Source organism: Mchenga conophoros, linkage group LG4, assembly GCF_057382185.1.
Source record: "Mchenga conophoros isolate Kocher_MC1m ecotype Shallow Benthic linkage group LG4, M_conophoros_male_GT1.1, whole genome shotgun sequence".
Classification (NCBI taxonomy): Eukaryota; Metazoa; Chordata; class Actinopteri; order Cichliformes; family Cichlidae; genus Mchenga; species Mchenga conophoros.
This window is the reverse complement of record NC_140529.1, coordinates 29,847,183-29,864,240: the sequence shown is the minus strand read 5'-3', so window position 1 is coordinate 29,864,240 and position 17,058 is coordinate 29,847,183. Positions and strand designations below refer to the sequence as shown.

General features: G+C 38.6%; 1 protein-coding gene across 1 annotated transcript in view; it reads left to right on the top strand.

Moving 5' to 3' along the window:
* Positions 1 to 549: 549 nt before the first annotated feature.
* hs3st2 (heparan sulfate (glucosamine) 3-O-sulfotransferase 2) overlaps positions 550 to 17,058 on the top strand; it is a 33,646-nt gene continuing 17,137 nt past the window's right edge. The window contains exon 1 of the mRNA XM_085271688.1: positions 550 to 1,490. Within this exon, the coding sequence (XP_085127814.1) occupies positions 982 to 1,490 (509 nt within the window). The 5' untranslated portion in view covers positions 550 to 981. The remainder of the gene's footprint in view (positions 1,491 to 17,058) is intronic.

The following is a 17,058-nucleotide window of genomic DNA, read 5'->3' as shown; positions in this document are numbered from 1 at the left end:
AGTTGGCAACCCTATCCACACAGTATGTGGTGTGTGCTGCCTAGGATGGGGTGGTGAAAAGAAAGAGCACAAAAATATAACCCAGATTTAAGCAGCACACAAAATAATTTCATGAAATTAACTTTGTGAGTCACCATGGCTGCAACAAGTCTTTCCCACCCATCTTCATCACTTTTTAATTTCCTCTAACTCTTTTTTCCTCGCCTAAATGTTCCACATATTATATAAAATATTTTTCGCAAGTTGCTTAGTGTCAAACTTTTAGGGCAGATTTGCAAGATATTATGAAGCTACACGTCATCATGGGCTCAAGTTTCAATAGGCTCAACCACAGTTTACCTTTTGCACGCACTTATAATGAAACCCACGTTGAAATGTTCCCCTGCCTGAAATATTTGGGATGTTCCTTTAAAAGATAAACGTATATAGAATTATGATCTTGTGCATGACGTCAGAGGGTTGATTAAATATTTATACCTGGTAGTCTAAGTGCATATATCTTCACAACTTCATTATGAAAGGGAGAGGCATCACAATCCCCACGAAGGCAAGCAGAACGCTCGCGCTACAAAGAGTTTCAGAGACACCGAGGACGCCTTGGACTTTTTCTTCTCTCACACAATTGACACAAGAGAAAAAGAGAAGGAGGGTAATGATGGGCGTCGAATTCCTTCGGTATACGTTTCGAGACAGTGCCATCAGTAATTGATCCAAATGACTCTCTTCAAACTACTTAAGAACAAGTTGTTTAAAGGAGTGACCCATTTTTTTCTCTCTCTGCTGTGATCATATTCGGCTGAGCAGCCTATGAAAAGAAATAACACGACTTGTGCGCAGTTGATGCCTCCAAGAAACCACCCCTATCCTCATATGCCAGCCTGTCTGACTTTGGAACCCACATTACTACCGGACTCCGACCGCAGACCAACAGAGGAGGCAAGCTCCATGGAAAATCATGCAGGACTTTGAACCCATGGAGACATGGCACATAGGTTCCTTTCATCTGCGAACAGATTCAGCGCCAGATTCGCCTTCATATTCACCGTGTCACTGTCTTGCACCTATTTATGCTATAATATCATTTTTTGTCGCGGCACAATCATGACAAATCAGGGCTACGAGGGGAAACGGTGTCCGCCAGGCAAGAACGCAGGAGGGAAGAAACTTCTTGGAAAATTGGACCACTGCGCTTTGCTGAAAGCCAGGTCCACACTGGATGAGTCTGCTGCCCAGCGAGGAGCAAGCGATCTCCGCGAACAAAGTAAAGCCCCCTCTTCTGACAGTCACTGGACTGACGCGAAGTTGAAAAACATGAGTGTTGCGCAAAAATATGGGAACAAGAAGCTGCCCAACGCGCTAATAGTCGGTGTAAAGAAAGGAGGAACCAGGGCGGTGTTGGAGTTCATCCGGATACATCCAGATGTGCGCGCACTTGGAACAGAGCCGCACTTTTTCGACAGAAACTATGACAGAGGATTAGATTGGTACAGGTGAGAAAAACGAAGCAAACACTGAAAACTAATTGTTCTTTCACTAAGATAAGCACGTTTACATTGTTGTCATCGATATGGCTAAATATCGCACATCTTTCATTTTGTCTTTATGACTTGGTTTATGATACGGGAGCTCTTCCAGGTCCATTAAAGTGGATTTCTGGAAAGCAAAATTGCGTAATTAAAGCACTTATCATTTACTCTCTGTTAAATAAGCTAAAATTTATTTGAATGAGCTTAGTTGATGGGACTACAACACACACAAACACATACACATGTTGGGTATTACAAACACAGCTTCTAAGGACATACACTGGCTCTACTTTTTTACAAGGTGTAATGTTGTGTTTTTTCAGCCATGCACATGTTAGCTGTCACAGCTCCATGGTGCTGAGCAGACAGCGCCATGAGGCTGATGTAGACTGATGCAGTTCACACACATACACACACATCACAGTCAACACCACAGTTGACAAAGGCAGCCCGCAGCTCCTTTCAAACAGGCTGCACCAGAGCACAGAATGTTCTTGCATTGGCAGGTGAAAGGACCCACAAGCGCAACAAGCCCAGGGCTCATCTCTGCCTACAGGTGTGTTGTGTTCACTAGATTCCCATCTGCATGGCCTTTTATAAGTCTGACACGACACCTTTCTGACTTGTTTTTAACCCACAGAGCATTTCCAAATCTTAAACTCTAAGAAACAAATTGATTATATAGCAGAAAGTAAAAAGTATCCTCAAAACCAAAAGCACACTAATTGCCATGAAAGCGTGAAGTCTGCAAGTGTTTCCCCAAAACAGCTTGATGGTTGTTGTCTCACATCACATCACACTGTTGAAGCTCATCTTCCCAAAAACGTACCTACTATGGCATCAGCACTGTGCATGCCATTGCTTGCAAAACAGGGAGGAAGTCTGTTCTCAGGCTGCACTGCAGGAATGAACACCACGGACTGCAGCAAATTATCATGTATATGAGTATCTGTCCATCACGGCTCAGTTCATGTTTTCTCAGATGTCTTCAGACATGCAGTTTGAGACATTTTTTGGCTTTTAGCAGCAAGATTAAAGCACATTCAGAAAATCTGCATGCTAAAGTTTTGGACAATAAAATCTCTTGTTTAACTTGAATTTGAGCTGCTAAAAGCTGTAAGATTGATTGATTGGCAGCTAATTCTTAAAATAACTCATGTTAACATCTTTTAACTTGAAATTTTCACATCTCTGGAATTAACTTGTAATTTTAATGCTACTACAACTACTATTACTACTACACCAACATTTTTATTTTTTATTTTTTACAGTACATCCAATTTACTATTAGGTCATCATTTCACACCAGATTTTTTTCCCTTCCTAAAATTAAAGTTGTGTATAAAGTTGCAAAATAAAAAAATATAGCCCTTACCAAAAATGATTTTTGATGAAAATATTCATCATCTGTGGATTCCACATAGAATATGTTGGAACTCCATATTTATAATACATGTGTTTTTCTTGAATACTGTATGAACAAATTGTACTGATGCAAACATAAGAGAACCGCCAACACACACACATACACACACCTACACACACACACACACACGCGCGCGCACAATGATGGCCTAAAGACTTCTAATACAATGGAATTATCACAAAAGCAGATTCCTACTGATGCAAAGAGAACTGAAAATCATTTTCATCCCAATCTAGTGAACCAGAGGCTAATATTAAAAAACTTATCACAGAAAGACATAAAAGGTAACACAGAAACCCCCAGCAATGTTAAAATAGTAAAACTTTAATTTTTAACAATATTTTCACGTTACTAAAGACTTTACCACTTTTTGAGATTGATCTTATTTTTGCTTTCATTTGTTATGAACCTTATATTGTGATTTAATTGTGTTTGCATGCTCAATAAGGAACTTAATTTTGAAACAGTGGGGTCGAACTTTCTAACCAGTTTCTTTATGGACATGGAGTCTTTATTGTTATGTGTTTTGCAAATCAAATTGATTTAGAAACAATGCATTCACAAACAAAGGAGCAAAATCTTGGAAGCAGTTAAACAGCATGAGGTGATAAGATGGCAAAACACTTCAGCAAGCACCCAGTAAACTTTCAGAAAGGCCCAGAGGATTGCATCTTTTCATTGCTGAAACTGGTGGCTAATTTATGAAAACACTTGCACACAACACAGTGTAGACATAATGCAACTGAGCCAGTCGCACATAGTATATTCATACACAGACCTTACAATAACGAGCATCCACACAGCAACAACAACAATACAATTACAGAAGAACCAAACATCTGAATTTCAATACAAAACAATGACGCTTCTGACCCTCTGCTAGTCCATTGCTTACTACAGCAACCTCCCATTGTCTAAATATGGCATTTAATACAGCTTAATGATACACAACAGTAACTGTTCACATCATTAGTACGCAAACTGCCATACTAGAAGTTCTGCTTCTGAGTCACTGAGTCACTCCAAATTTACACATAAATAAACCGAGGTCTCTCAGTGATATGAAGCACTTGTAGAAAAATTACAAAGCTAAAATGTTGCACACTTGTGGCAAACTGACAGTTCATATACACGAGATAACAACTTAATTAATTGAAACTTTGTGTCCAAGGTACTGTTTAAGGCTAAAACAACTATTATTCAACTGGATTTTACTGAGTTACTGAGGGATGTTCATTGTGTAAGACTGGCCCTAGGTGATTATGTGTCACAATGTTTAGGTTTTTGGCAGCACATCAAATTTCATTTAATTGTGTCATTTCTCTCCAAAGGCAAAGAAGATAATGCATTTATATAGGCTGTATGCATTTTCCTTGAAAAGAACAGAGCGCTCTCCAGTAACACAACGTATCAACTGGCATATTTGTTTATCACTGTGTGTCAAAAACAGCTGTTTTTTTTAATTATAGTAAACAATACATTATAATTAATTTGTAATTATCATAAACAATAAAACAATCTGGTCCCAACTAATCAAAATGTTACACCAGACGTTCACAACATCTAGTAAAATTTTGCAAGCGATCACAGGTTGTACTGAGTCATCGTATCTCCGGCTTTAGCCAGGACGTTAAACAAAATAAACTCTGCACAAGTTTAAACTGACTTTTGTTCGTTAAGCAATAAATACAATACAAAACATCTGCGTGTTTAATACCTGCAATGATTAATTCAACAAGCAAACTAATTTGCAATAATAAAAAAAACTGAGGTGAGATGTAATTAAATATCCATAAAATAAAATTTTAAGAGTAGTGTTTATAAATCCACAGTAATAATAAAAGCACTCAAATTCAGAGTAGACAATGAGACAAACTGAAAATGCCACAGCTTGTGGTATCCCCTTTATTCAAGAGCAAGCTGCCCACTCTAGCCTATCCAAGTGAATATTAATAAGTCATTGCAGTTTAATTTAAATATATATTAATATATTGGACAGTTTTATTGAATAGATCATACCTCATTTGATTTTTTTATAATAAAAATATATATAATAATAATAATCAGTTGCTTTAATAAGTAGCTCAATTCTTATAGTCATGAATTAGTTTGGGATTTTGCACTTTGGTGAAAATTCTTTTAAAAATACATTTTATGATGTCATTCTTGGCGTTAGGACATTTCACAGCCATTTTCACTGTTTGCTTAGAAATCAAATGATTCACTCAAAAAATATTAAATTTTGATGAAAAAAATTTAAGTGTCAGACATGTTTGAAATGAAAAGCGAAAATAAACCATCATTAATATTTGAGAAGTTGTAAATGAACATATTTTACCCACATTAGTCATGTGGCTCTCCATTGCTAATTTAAAGTAAAGGATTTTGAAAGCTATTGCTTGACTTTCCATTACAAATGTTCTCTATTTGGGCAAGAGTACTGAGCCACGTATACGTTACACCAGTGTTTCCCAATCACTGTGTGCTGCAAGAAATGATCAGGTGTGCCGTGGAAGATTATCTGCTTCCACCTGATTAGTACTCTAAGCAATTGGCGTGAGTAACGGGCAGAATGATTACTTTCTCTTCCACTGGAGGGCAGTACAACTACCTGCTCTAATTAAATGGGTTACCAACTGCCAGTAAAACAGAAGAAGATGAAGAAGAAATTACACGCTGTGAGATGCAACAGGCAATAGATTAGTATTTGAAAAGAAAAAGTAGTCAATCTGACCTGGGTCCTGGAGAAAATTCCGACCCAGATGAAGGCCCTAGCATGAGTAGTGGTCAGAAGAAAGGAAAAAAGGGTATACTGGGGACAAGCTGAACCAGTTCCACTATACCAGATATGCAGGGAAAAATTATGCTTTTTGTTTGGTGGTGTGCCGTGTGATTTTTCTAACGTGAAAGATGTGCCGTTGGTTACACCCACACACTGTACATGGTCTGCCAATGAGTTGCTGTGGTTCCTAAACACTTCCACTTTGCAGTAACGCTGCTTACAGTTGATTGTAGACTAGCTAAAAAGGGAAGACAAAGTGACTTGTAATCATGACTCCCTATTATGGTACTCAAATTCACTGATCTCCTTAGAACCACCACTCTATTTTTTGTTGTATTTACTTATTTATGTATTTATTTTTACAAATGTTTACAAAGGCAGACTGCAGAACTTGTTGAATGTTTTTATCTGTGGCAAATAGGACTGAAAAACACCTGAATTTAAAGATTAAGAAATACAGATACAGCCATTCAAAATAGCCAGAGGTCAGCTGGCAGCTAGGAGTCACCCCTCCTTCCCTTGGGAGGGATCTACATTTCACTATATGTCATTTCTCTTTCTTAAACGTTGACTTGAATCGTTCGCTATAGATGATTTTCTCAGTATTATTGTATGGTTTTTACCTTCTATAAGAGTGCATTGAAGCCACTGTTCTGATTTGGTGATGTATATAAAAAAAACTAAATTGAATTTCACATTATTTTGATAGCTTTCGTTGTAACCCACCCAATAATACAAAAAGTTATGTTTTGAAATAATAAGTTTTATTAAATAATAAAACTTTCCAGTCAGTTTGCCTATTTATACATTTTATACTGCAAACCACTAAAACTATTTCCTGGAAAATGAAATACAGAAAAATATTATTCTTGCATACAAGCTTCCTCGTAGATCCCAAGCCAGATGTGGAGGTCATTTCTGAGACTGGTAAACTTAATTTTCCATTTAGCTTATTGTTTGCTGGGTTATTACTTCTTCAGACCTCTGTTATGATTAGGAGCATTTTTTTCTGTTAGGTTGCAAATGATTATTTTGATGTATTCTTTCTTTTTTCTTTTAAGGTTTCTTAAAACCTTAAATTGTACAAAAGTCTTCAGTGACCCATAATTTCTCTATATTTTGCATATAGAGAGGAGCGACTTTCACCTAGTTTCTTTTTTACTTGCTCTCCAGACTTTATGAATGTATTTCAAAGCTGTTCTTTGGACAGTTCCTACTTTATAAGTCATTTTCAGTCCTGTACCTTAGAGGGTGGTGTCTTTCCAAGCTCTACTTTTACTTGCAACCACAAAAATGAAAGTGTATTAGACCAGTGTTAACTTGACATATGTGTGTGGGTGTGTAACTCTTGTCAGCTGTTTGGACTTTGGGGTTTTGTGGGAGCTGTCTTTGGAATTGTGGGACAACACTGACCAAACAGAAGCGACCTCATGGTGCATTCCTGTTTGCTTGTCTGCAGAAGGCTCTTATTCACATCATTAACAGGTGAAATGAAGCTCAGCAGATGAAATGAGAAACGCAAAAATCCCTCATTTGAGCTTGTAATAAAATTCAAATTCAAAATACAAAGAAGATCATTGTTTTCACAACAGTCATAATACTTTCTGTCAAAGATTCCTGGAATACCATTTACATGTGTTAAAATCAGGGGTTGGAGAGCTGTTTGAATGTAATGTGTGATGAAGGAATCCACTGAGATGCTAATGACAGTCTGCGCTCTCTTACCTGTGTGTAAAAGTTAGTTTTGGCCTTAAAATTCACTCAGTGATTTATCAGAGATGTGCAGAACTTGGAAGGCGAGTTAAAAACAAAAACAGGCGGTTAAGATAACACAATCCACTCTTTAAGACAAACTGTTAATAATATAATAATATTCTCTGGGGGCAGAGAGCGCTGTTTGCTTAGTCGCTCATTAAGACCAGGTTGATCGCTAATAACTGTTATTGCTCTCCTACCTTTCAGCACATGAAGATTTCACTTAAAACTAACTAGCTAAAAAAATAATTAATGACTGCAGGTTGGACACTTATTGGCAGGACATGTACCCATTGTCGCATTTGGAGTGTCTCTTTCACAGCGCAAAATGTTTGGAGTAGAGTATTAAACTAAATCACCAAAGTGATATGTTAAGAAAGAGACAACTTGACTATGCAGGCAGGACTGTGACCACTAATGTGGGACTCGTAAGCAGAGTGCCAGAGTTTTGTGGTTCTCTCCTACAGCAGCATTTCACTGACCTTATTAATCTATCGAAATGTTTAGAACAAAGCGCCACATCTTTCTGCCAGAAATACACACATGTGCTACATATTATTGCGCAAGTAGTGCTCGTGTAGCAAGCCTGTAAATGAATGTGCCTCAGTTTTTCCAGAATACTGCTTAGGGGCGTTACTACTCATGTCGTCCTCGTCATTACAGTCAGGTTTCCCATTATGGTCAGGTTTCCATCATGGTCCTGTCAGGGACCGTAATGTACCTGTACCTGTACCTGACCGTAATGTAACATGATAGCATCACACAGTTGCGGTTGGACTCATCTATGATGTGAGTAGGGCTGCCACAAACGATTATTTTGATAGTCGACTAGTCACCGATTATTTTTGCGATTAGTCGACTAATCAGATCATCATCCATTGGACGTAAAACTACAGCTTATTGCACCAGCAGCATCTGATCTTATATAATTATCATTAGCTTACAGCTTTAAGTGTTTAAGGTCTGTGCTAACTAAAAATAAAGACAAGATGATAGTTTATTAAATTTTAATGAAATTTGCAGATTGTTTCGGTGAAGTTTAATAAACTCCTTGCTATCTAAAATATAACAGGACACCGGAGTAAATTCTCGAGCATCTCACACTTCTGATAATCAGCTGTCTGCTTGACATTTATTCAGCTGTGTAGAAACTATAACTTTAATCTCAGCCAAACCGATTCACTCAGGAACAAATAAAATACTGAAAAAAGCCAAACAATAACATTTTTAAGTTATCTAAGTGACTTATATATCATGTTTAACCTGAGTAGCGAAAGACGGCGGTGAGTTTGAAAACGATTTGCTGGGAGTCCGGTGCTCTCACGGCGCTAGTGAGCCTAGCCCCCGGCTAGCTATCGAGCTAGTGGGTAACAGACGTCTCCGAAAACGTCGGAGCGCTTTTGAAAATATGTGGTGTCTTGATAAACTGAGCAGATATTTGAGGTTTACACAGCTACATTCTCGCCTGAAAATATGTTAAACGTTTATTGTGTGACCCAGAAAGAATAATAAGAGTAACATTAAAACTAACTAGCTGCCGCCATTGTTGGAAACTGAGCTGGGCTGCGCTATGAATTCTGGGACACAGCTTCTTCTTCTTCGGGGTTTAATGGCAGCTGGCATCCTTGTACATGCAGTGCTGCCATCTTCTGTTTCAGTCCGTTATTACACTCTTAAATCCTACTACTCATTCCTGCGTCTTTTGTGATCTTACAAAGCTTCAAACGACGCGTCGACTATTAAATCAGTCGTCGACGATTTTGATAGTCGACGTAATCGTGACTAGTCGACTAATCATGGCAGCCCTAGATGTGAGTAATCCGTTCTGCCATATCCTAAAAGATCTCAACCAAGTATTGATCTGGTGATCTGGAGTGCTGTGAACTCACTGCCATGTTAAAGAAACCGGTTTGAGATGATTTGAGCTTTGTGACAAAGATGCTTCTGGTAGCAGTCATCAGAAGATAAATACACGGTAATCATGAACTGATGGACATGCTCAGCAACAACACTGAGGTATGCTGTGGCGTTTAAACCACTTATTTTTTTAATACCAAATAAAAACAAAAAACTTGGTTTGATATTGGTACAGATCAGCTGTTATGTGTTGAGTGTTATCCTTCCTTCCAAAGGTTGCAGCAGAAATTGACACTAATCAGACGGGGCAACATTTTTCCTTTTATTTTCCAGTTTTGGTGAGCCAGTGCAAATTTTAGTCTCAGTTTCCTGTTTTTTGGTGTGATCCCCATCTTCATAACATTGTTCTAACAAGTGGCTATTTGATTTATTGTCGCCATCCTCTCAGCCTAAAGTAATCTGGCCAGGCTCTGACCTTTGGCATCAACAAGTTATTTTCACCCAGATAACTGCTGCTTACTAGATATTTTCTGTTTTTCAGACCAGTCTCTGTAAACCCTAGAGATCGTTGTATGAGAAAAATCCCAGTAGATCATTTTCTGAAATACTCAGCCCATCTGGCATCAACAACTCTGCCATGTTCAAAGTCACTTGAACCTTTCTTCCAAATTCTGATTCTTGGTTTGAATTTCAGTTGGTAATTTTGACGATGTCTACATGTCTAAAGACGTTGAGTTGCTGCTTTTAATTGGATGATTAGCTATTTGCATTAATAAGCAGTTGTACAAATTAGCAAAGAGGTGTACCTAGTAAAATAGCCAGTACATGTATATGTAAAAATGCCTTTAAAATTGGGAACATCCTTTTTTGAAGATGCTTCAAAAGAAAATCATAGCTCGTTTTCTTTTGTTTCTTCTATTTACATTCATTCTCAGCAGCTTATAACTGAGAAACAGTCAAAAACATAGAACATGTGAGACGAAATTAACTCCCCTAAGTTTCAGTAGAGTGGCCAGTTGTTTTGCACAGTCTGTCTTGTTACATTAAGCGTGTGACAGACCATTTAGGCTCAGAAGAAAAATGGTTCAGTGTTCATTACTGTGCTTCCTGAACAGAACACACACATGGCCTCATTTATTTTGTGTGAGGGTACTCGCATAACCATACAGGACCTGATGAAACAGACATTTCTCTGCCACCAATTTCCTCACACGTTTCTCACCACTTTCTCCATTCTCGCAGAATCATAAAGATCAAACAAAAAAACCTTGCCATACACCATCAAGACTTAAAAGGGCATCTCAGCTCTATTGATTTCACAGGAGTCAGAAGCACTTCCAGTTGCTTCTCTGAAAAGTGTTGAAATTGTACAAGAGGCTGCATCTACAAATATTCTCCTGGTCCACATTAATTGGCTCGGGGAGGCAGGGAACTCTGGAACAGTATCATCAGAAAGGTTGATGAGGACAGAAAGTTAGATGGTTCTCATTTAACACAGAAAACTACGCATTATAGACTGAGGGATGGTCAAGTCTAACTCTGCATTATTAATAAGCTGTCTTTATTGTAGCGCAGCTCAGAGACATGCAGTGGTTATCATTAATTACCAAACTACTTTTTTTGCGTAGACAGCCTGAACCAAGAGAGTGCACTTTTATCCTTATAGAAAAGTTCAGGATATAATCTGATCACGCATAAACTCAGCATAGATCAAGGTATTGTGCTGAAAAATCACATTTTCCACCACAACTTTATTAATTATTGATTAGTAACGAGTAAATCAGTTCAACCTGCAGCAAGATGCATAAAACTATGTGAAGATTCACTAGTTAGAATCAGATGTGTGTTATTTGTGTCATCAGTTTTATAAAATAATAATAATTTTTATAATATCAGCTGTTGTGAAATTTTACACAAGTGCCCAAAGGTGATTTTCACTCCTGTCTTTAGTCGGAAATGCCTGCAGAAACTCCTATACTATTTGCAAATAACTATATAATTTGTTGCACAGTTACTGCAATTAAAACAGGCTGCTTCCCTGACAGACGAAAACTACTGAAGGATAAAAAAAAAATAATGGAGGATATCAGTTCTCTAAGTTTTGAGCGAAGGATGCTGGCAGAGGTAAAGAAAATGATGGGGGGGGGGGCATGGTCTTAGACATCCAAGGTCCACACATTCTTCATTTTTCAATATTCCTAGTTCATGAGGAAACTGGAAGAATTAAAAGCATATTTTTTGTGCACATACTTCAGTCATACATCAAGCCCCAGACCGGTTAGCTTTTGGTCCAGACAGAAATATCTGTTACCATGACATTTTCTGCAGATTCAGTCCCAGATAATGTATTGTAACTTTAGTTAAACCCCGGCTTTCCTGTAAGATAGACTGTTGTGAAATTCATTCACATGATCCTCAAGAAGAATTCTAATAACTTCCTTTGGCTATCTTTGTGGCAGAAGCTTCCAGAATGTATCACTACAAACGAAATTTAACATAACTAGAAAGAGTCTAGGATTTCTTGGAAATATCACCACATTTGTTAAGAAACAAAAGAAATGACCAAAATTAATGACTCAAAACAACCTGAGAATTGTTGCGGGATTTGGTGTCCGCTCTAATTTAATCCAGAGAGAGAGAGAGAGACAAAGACAACTTCCTGCTCATCATTTATAGGTTTGCAGTTCATCAGACCAGATACACCTGTGGGATGATCATAAGTAACAGATAAACCAGTAGGGGAAGGGAAGACTCAACACAGGTCAAGCAAACCAGCCAAAAAATTTGCTAAACATGGTGAACAATGTTGTTCATATAGTTCATGCTGTCATTTCGATAATGTAAGCAGTTTTCTTAGGCTTAATCTGAAGGCATGACCCTGGATGTGAATCCTTGTCACCAGAGTCAACGTCCTATATATTGTGCACCCACCATTTACCCATCAATAATCAGGTAAGCTTGTTGTTTACTGGTACACACTACTTTTTTTTAGACAATTTGAACATAAACTTCAGCAAAACCATTAATTGTTCTAAGAAACAAGTAGTGATATTGTAAATATATTGTTTGTCAAGCAGCACATGTCTGACAGTGACTGTGCCGTTAGATGCATAGAAAACAATACATATATATTCTAATTTTTCGTTTCAGTCATCCCTCTACTAAATAGTAAGATTCAAATTACTATCATTTGACATTATGATTGTGGAAATATTTTGCTGTCAGCAATCTTTAGCTCACTTTTAGTAATTGTCAGCTTGTTAACTTTCTCCTCTTGGCTAACCCAGCGTGTCCCTGCTGAGCAGGGATCAAATCCTGTCTGAGCTTCCTCTTCTGCCTTTGCTCTCTCCTTTTGTAGTTTCCCATCATCTAAGTAAACATCGAAAAGCTCTAAAGGTGTGGAATGTGCTTCTCGTCATTTATAAATATCCTTGACTGTCACATTGCTAGAGGCTATACTGTAAACTCAGAGAGAACTGCTAAGGGCTTCTGTGTTGATGTAAATTCATGGCATCTTGATTCATGTCAGTTAAGATGGTGCTGTAAAGATGAACAACTGGGTGAGAAGCTGAGGGGAAGTGTGAAGGGACAAATGTAATCTGCTTATCAGTGAATAAGACATTCACAATGTCATAATGTGGGTTTCATGTAAATGCAGATATACAAATAACGCAAAAATATGAATATAGCAGTTCATCAGCTGGAACTTCAGCAACAGCCCAACTGCTTTAAATTCATTTTAAAGAGTTTAAAAAATATATGGAATGAGCTGTAATCCTCCGGTGAGAATATGCAGTTTAGGATTTCAGAGGCTTTCCTGTCTGTCTCAGTGTCTTTCAGTGTCCATGGATACTTTGCCTTGCCACATGTTAATGTGACAGCTCGTAACTCAGTTCAATTGAACGTGTTATTGCTCAAGGAGAGCAAGTGTCAGTCATTTCCCTCTGCAGGCCAAACCATGAATAATTGTTATTTCAAGGAAAACAGGGGTCTTGAGTTGAAATGACAGCAGTTCAATGGGATTTTGTTTAAGGCTAAAAATTTCATGCATTTTTTCCAGTGCTGCAGTACTGCATTGTACAGCATTAGATATGTTTTGATTTTATAATGTAGCTGACGACATGCCTGGTGTCACAATGAACCCCTGCTGCAACACTCAGTTAGTCTGCTGTTTTCAGCCAATTAAATTAGAGAAGTAGATGCTTGATTCTCAGGACACTGAATTGTTATTCACCTCTTTGCCTCACGTAGCCGGAGCTGGCCGCAGGTTTGCTGTAATCGCCTTGACTGCCCTTTGTTAACTCTTAATAGACTTTTGAGGTGGCAGGCTTCTGTTGCTGGTGATTAATGATCAGATGTCATCACAGCTGTAATCGAAGTGAGTGATAGTTTAATAATAGAGCCGCCTCACCAGTGGAGACTGGATCTGTGCTGTCATATCAGGAAAAAGGAAGATGCCATTTTTAGGAAGCGCATTGTCACAGACATTATGAGAATCACGCAGCATAAGAACATTTTCTCTGCACAGTCTACCTGCATAATACAAAGTGCTAATGGATTTAGACGCCATGGAGCAGGTCTGTGCATCTGTGGTATTGGCTTTTCAGGACATTTCAGGACAAATGGTTTGTACAGTTCAAAGAAATCATGCAAACAAAAACATCTGAAAACACTGGAACCTGTTTTTTTTTATTATTTCCAATTGGACAACTCAAGTTTGAACTGATTAATTTACATCAGTAGCAGAACATTGTTAGTTTGGTGTTCATGTTCCATAAATATGTTGCATAGAAAACTGAAGAGAGTAGCCTATGGGTAGATGACGTGGTGGTGGAGGGGTTGTATGAAGAACAAACTTAAACAATCTGCGAAACTGGATACTTGCATTCAATATATGACATGAGGGCGATCGTGGCTCAAGACTTGGCAGTTCGTCTTGTAACCGGAAGGTTGACGGTTCGAGCCCCGGCTCGGACAGTCTCGGTCGCTGTATCCTTGGGCAAGACACTTCACCTACCGCCTACTGGTGATGGCCAGAGGGGCTGATGGCACGATATGGCAGCCTTGCTTCTGTCAGTCTGCCCCAGGGCCTCCACCAGTGTGTGAATGCGAGAGTGAATGAATAGTGGAATTGTAAAGTGCTTTGAGGGCCCCGAAAAGCGCTATATAAATACAATCCATTATGAGGAAAGTGAAGAATTTAAAGTATGTATGGCACACAGCATCTTGAGCTGCTTATCTGAACTAGCTCGGACTTCACAATCTAAAAAGTGATTAAATGATGCAAGTAAATTCATCATATCTAACTTGCTGGATCTTAAATTAAACAGTAATGTAGATGAAGACTGTTTAAAAACATTGTATCCAAAGACATTAAAAAAAAATTACACCAATCCTTATATAACAGGGCACTGAAACAGTACATTGTTCAGCCATAATTATATAAGAGTTTACACTAAACAGATTTTAACATTAGGTAAATGATTCGACTCAGTAATAAACATTTTTCTCCATGCACTACTGCCATACAAGTTTAAGTTCATTCTAGAAAATGCCATGTTTTTGCTTTTACGCCCAACTTTTTGTTCATTGCTAAGGCGTATGACTATCATTACTCTGCATGCTGCTTATTCTGATAACACACTGGCAATGAGAGCCCAAGTGACTTTTTCTTGTAATTTATTGGGTAACTGTTTCATTGTTAAATTACTCCTGAGACTGGATAAACACGGCATGTAATGGATACTTTAGTTTGGGCGTCTCTGCGGTCAGTCTGTGAGCTTGCATATTGTTTAATGGGCAGGGTTCATTATTACTCCTTCTAATGGCAAACACTGGTTGTCCGATGGGAGGTAAAGACATTCACTAAATTTCTTTGCCCCTGCAGAAACACTTCACAATGTGATTAATGGTTTCTAAGCTAAATCCCAAACAGATTTGCCAACTCATTAAACTGATTTATTAGTCATACTCTGTTGCAACACCTTGATTGATTAAAAGATATAGGAAGAATGGTGTGCAGAAAACACTGGTTAGTTCCTTAGCTCTCACAGTCAAATGTGTTTTCTTGCTAATTATAAAAAATAAGGTCGAAAACAATAGTTGTTAATGGAATATAATAATGATCATTTAGATTAAATTTTTTTTAAAAAGGAGAAAAAGCCCCACTGGAATCATTGTTTTAATGGGTACATCTAAATAGTGAAGCAAAATGTTCACACTCCATAAGCTCAACTGTGATACAAAAATCATTAATGAGCAGCCATTAATACCCCACAAACATGGCACATATCTCACATTAATAGGGCAACACTACAAAGCACAGAAATGTAGCAAAGATCTCACATTGAGTCTTCGATTTTAAGGAGGCAGTGTTGGTAGCTACGAAGAGGAAGAGAAGTGGTCTAGATGACATACCTGTGCATATATGGAGATGTCTAGGGATGGGGTCTAGGGGAGGATACCCGAGAAATGGAGAAGAAGTGTACTGGTACAAATTTTCAAGAAGACGAGTGATGTGCAGAACAGTGGTAACTGCAGAGGGATAAAGTTGATGAGCCATGTCAAGCTATGAGAAAGAGTTGAAGTTAGGTTAAGAAGAGAACTGATGATCAGTTCCTGTCAAGAAAGAGTACTACAGATGGTCAGATGGAGCATCATTTCTTTGCGGATCTAGACAAAGTGTAAGATAGGGTGCCAAGTAAGAACTGCCACAACATAAAAAGCCGCAACATAACTAAGGAGACGAACACAAACAAGGCCACCCTGAGGGGAATCAGTTTAAAAAAAAAAAGGTTTATTGCAAACTTTAAACAGAAAACTGACAGGGCTGTGTTCAACACGCCACTGGGCAACCAATTAACACATAAGGCAAACACAGGTGAGAATAACAAATGACAAGTCTAAACAGGCTAAGCTCAACCATACACCGGGGTTAACCCACAAAGTTCACCACTTTGAATAGAGTTGAGCGAGCACAGTTCACAGAGGGAGGCAGGAAGGGCAAATTGCACACTCTCCAAAACAGATGCCCCGAGTGAAGGTTTTCCAGTGTTTTGTAGCGGCAGGTGAGCACGATCAGCCACTGATTGCTTCACGGAGTGCCACAGGATCCCCAGGCAGCCAATCGTCTATGTAGGTTGCCATAGTGCAATCTGCATGCACAGGGGCTGGCATGAGTCTCCAGCTAGCCAATCGTCAGAGAGTCCTGGCACTCTTGGCTTTGCTTGAAGGGAAAAGGCGGTCTCACTTTCTCCAAGGCCCAGGGCCGTAACAGGTACTGTATGAGGAAGTCAAGAATGACAGAAGTATGTCAAGTACTGTATAAGAATAACCAAACTGTGGTGAAGTGTGTGGTAGGAGTGACAGGTGGGCTCAAGGTGAGGATTGGATTACAACAGTGATAAGCTCTGAGCCTTTAATTTGGAATATTGATGAACAGGTTGACAGTTGAGGTCAGACAGAAGTTCTCAAACTATAATGTTCACAGATGATATTGTGATCTGTAGTGAGAGTAATAAGATACCAGGTAGAAGAGAACCCGGAGAGGTGGAGGCATGCTCTGGAGGGAAGAGGAATGAAAGTCTGTAGAAGCATGACAGAATATATGTGTGAATGCAATACGTGAGGGAGAGAGCTGTAACAGTGAATTTGTAATGAGTAGAGGCAGTGAAGGCAGATGAGTTTAAATACCTTGAGTCAACCATCCAAAG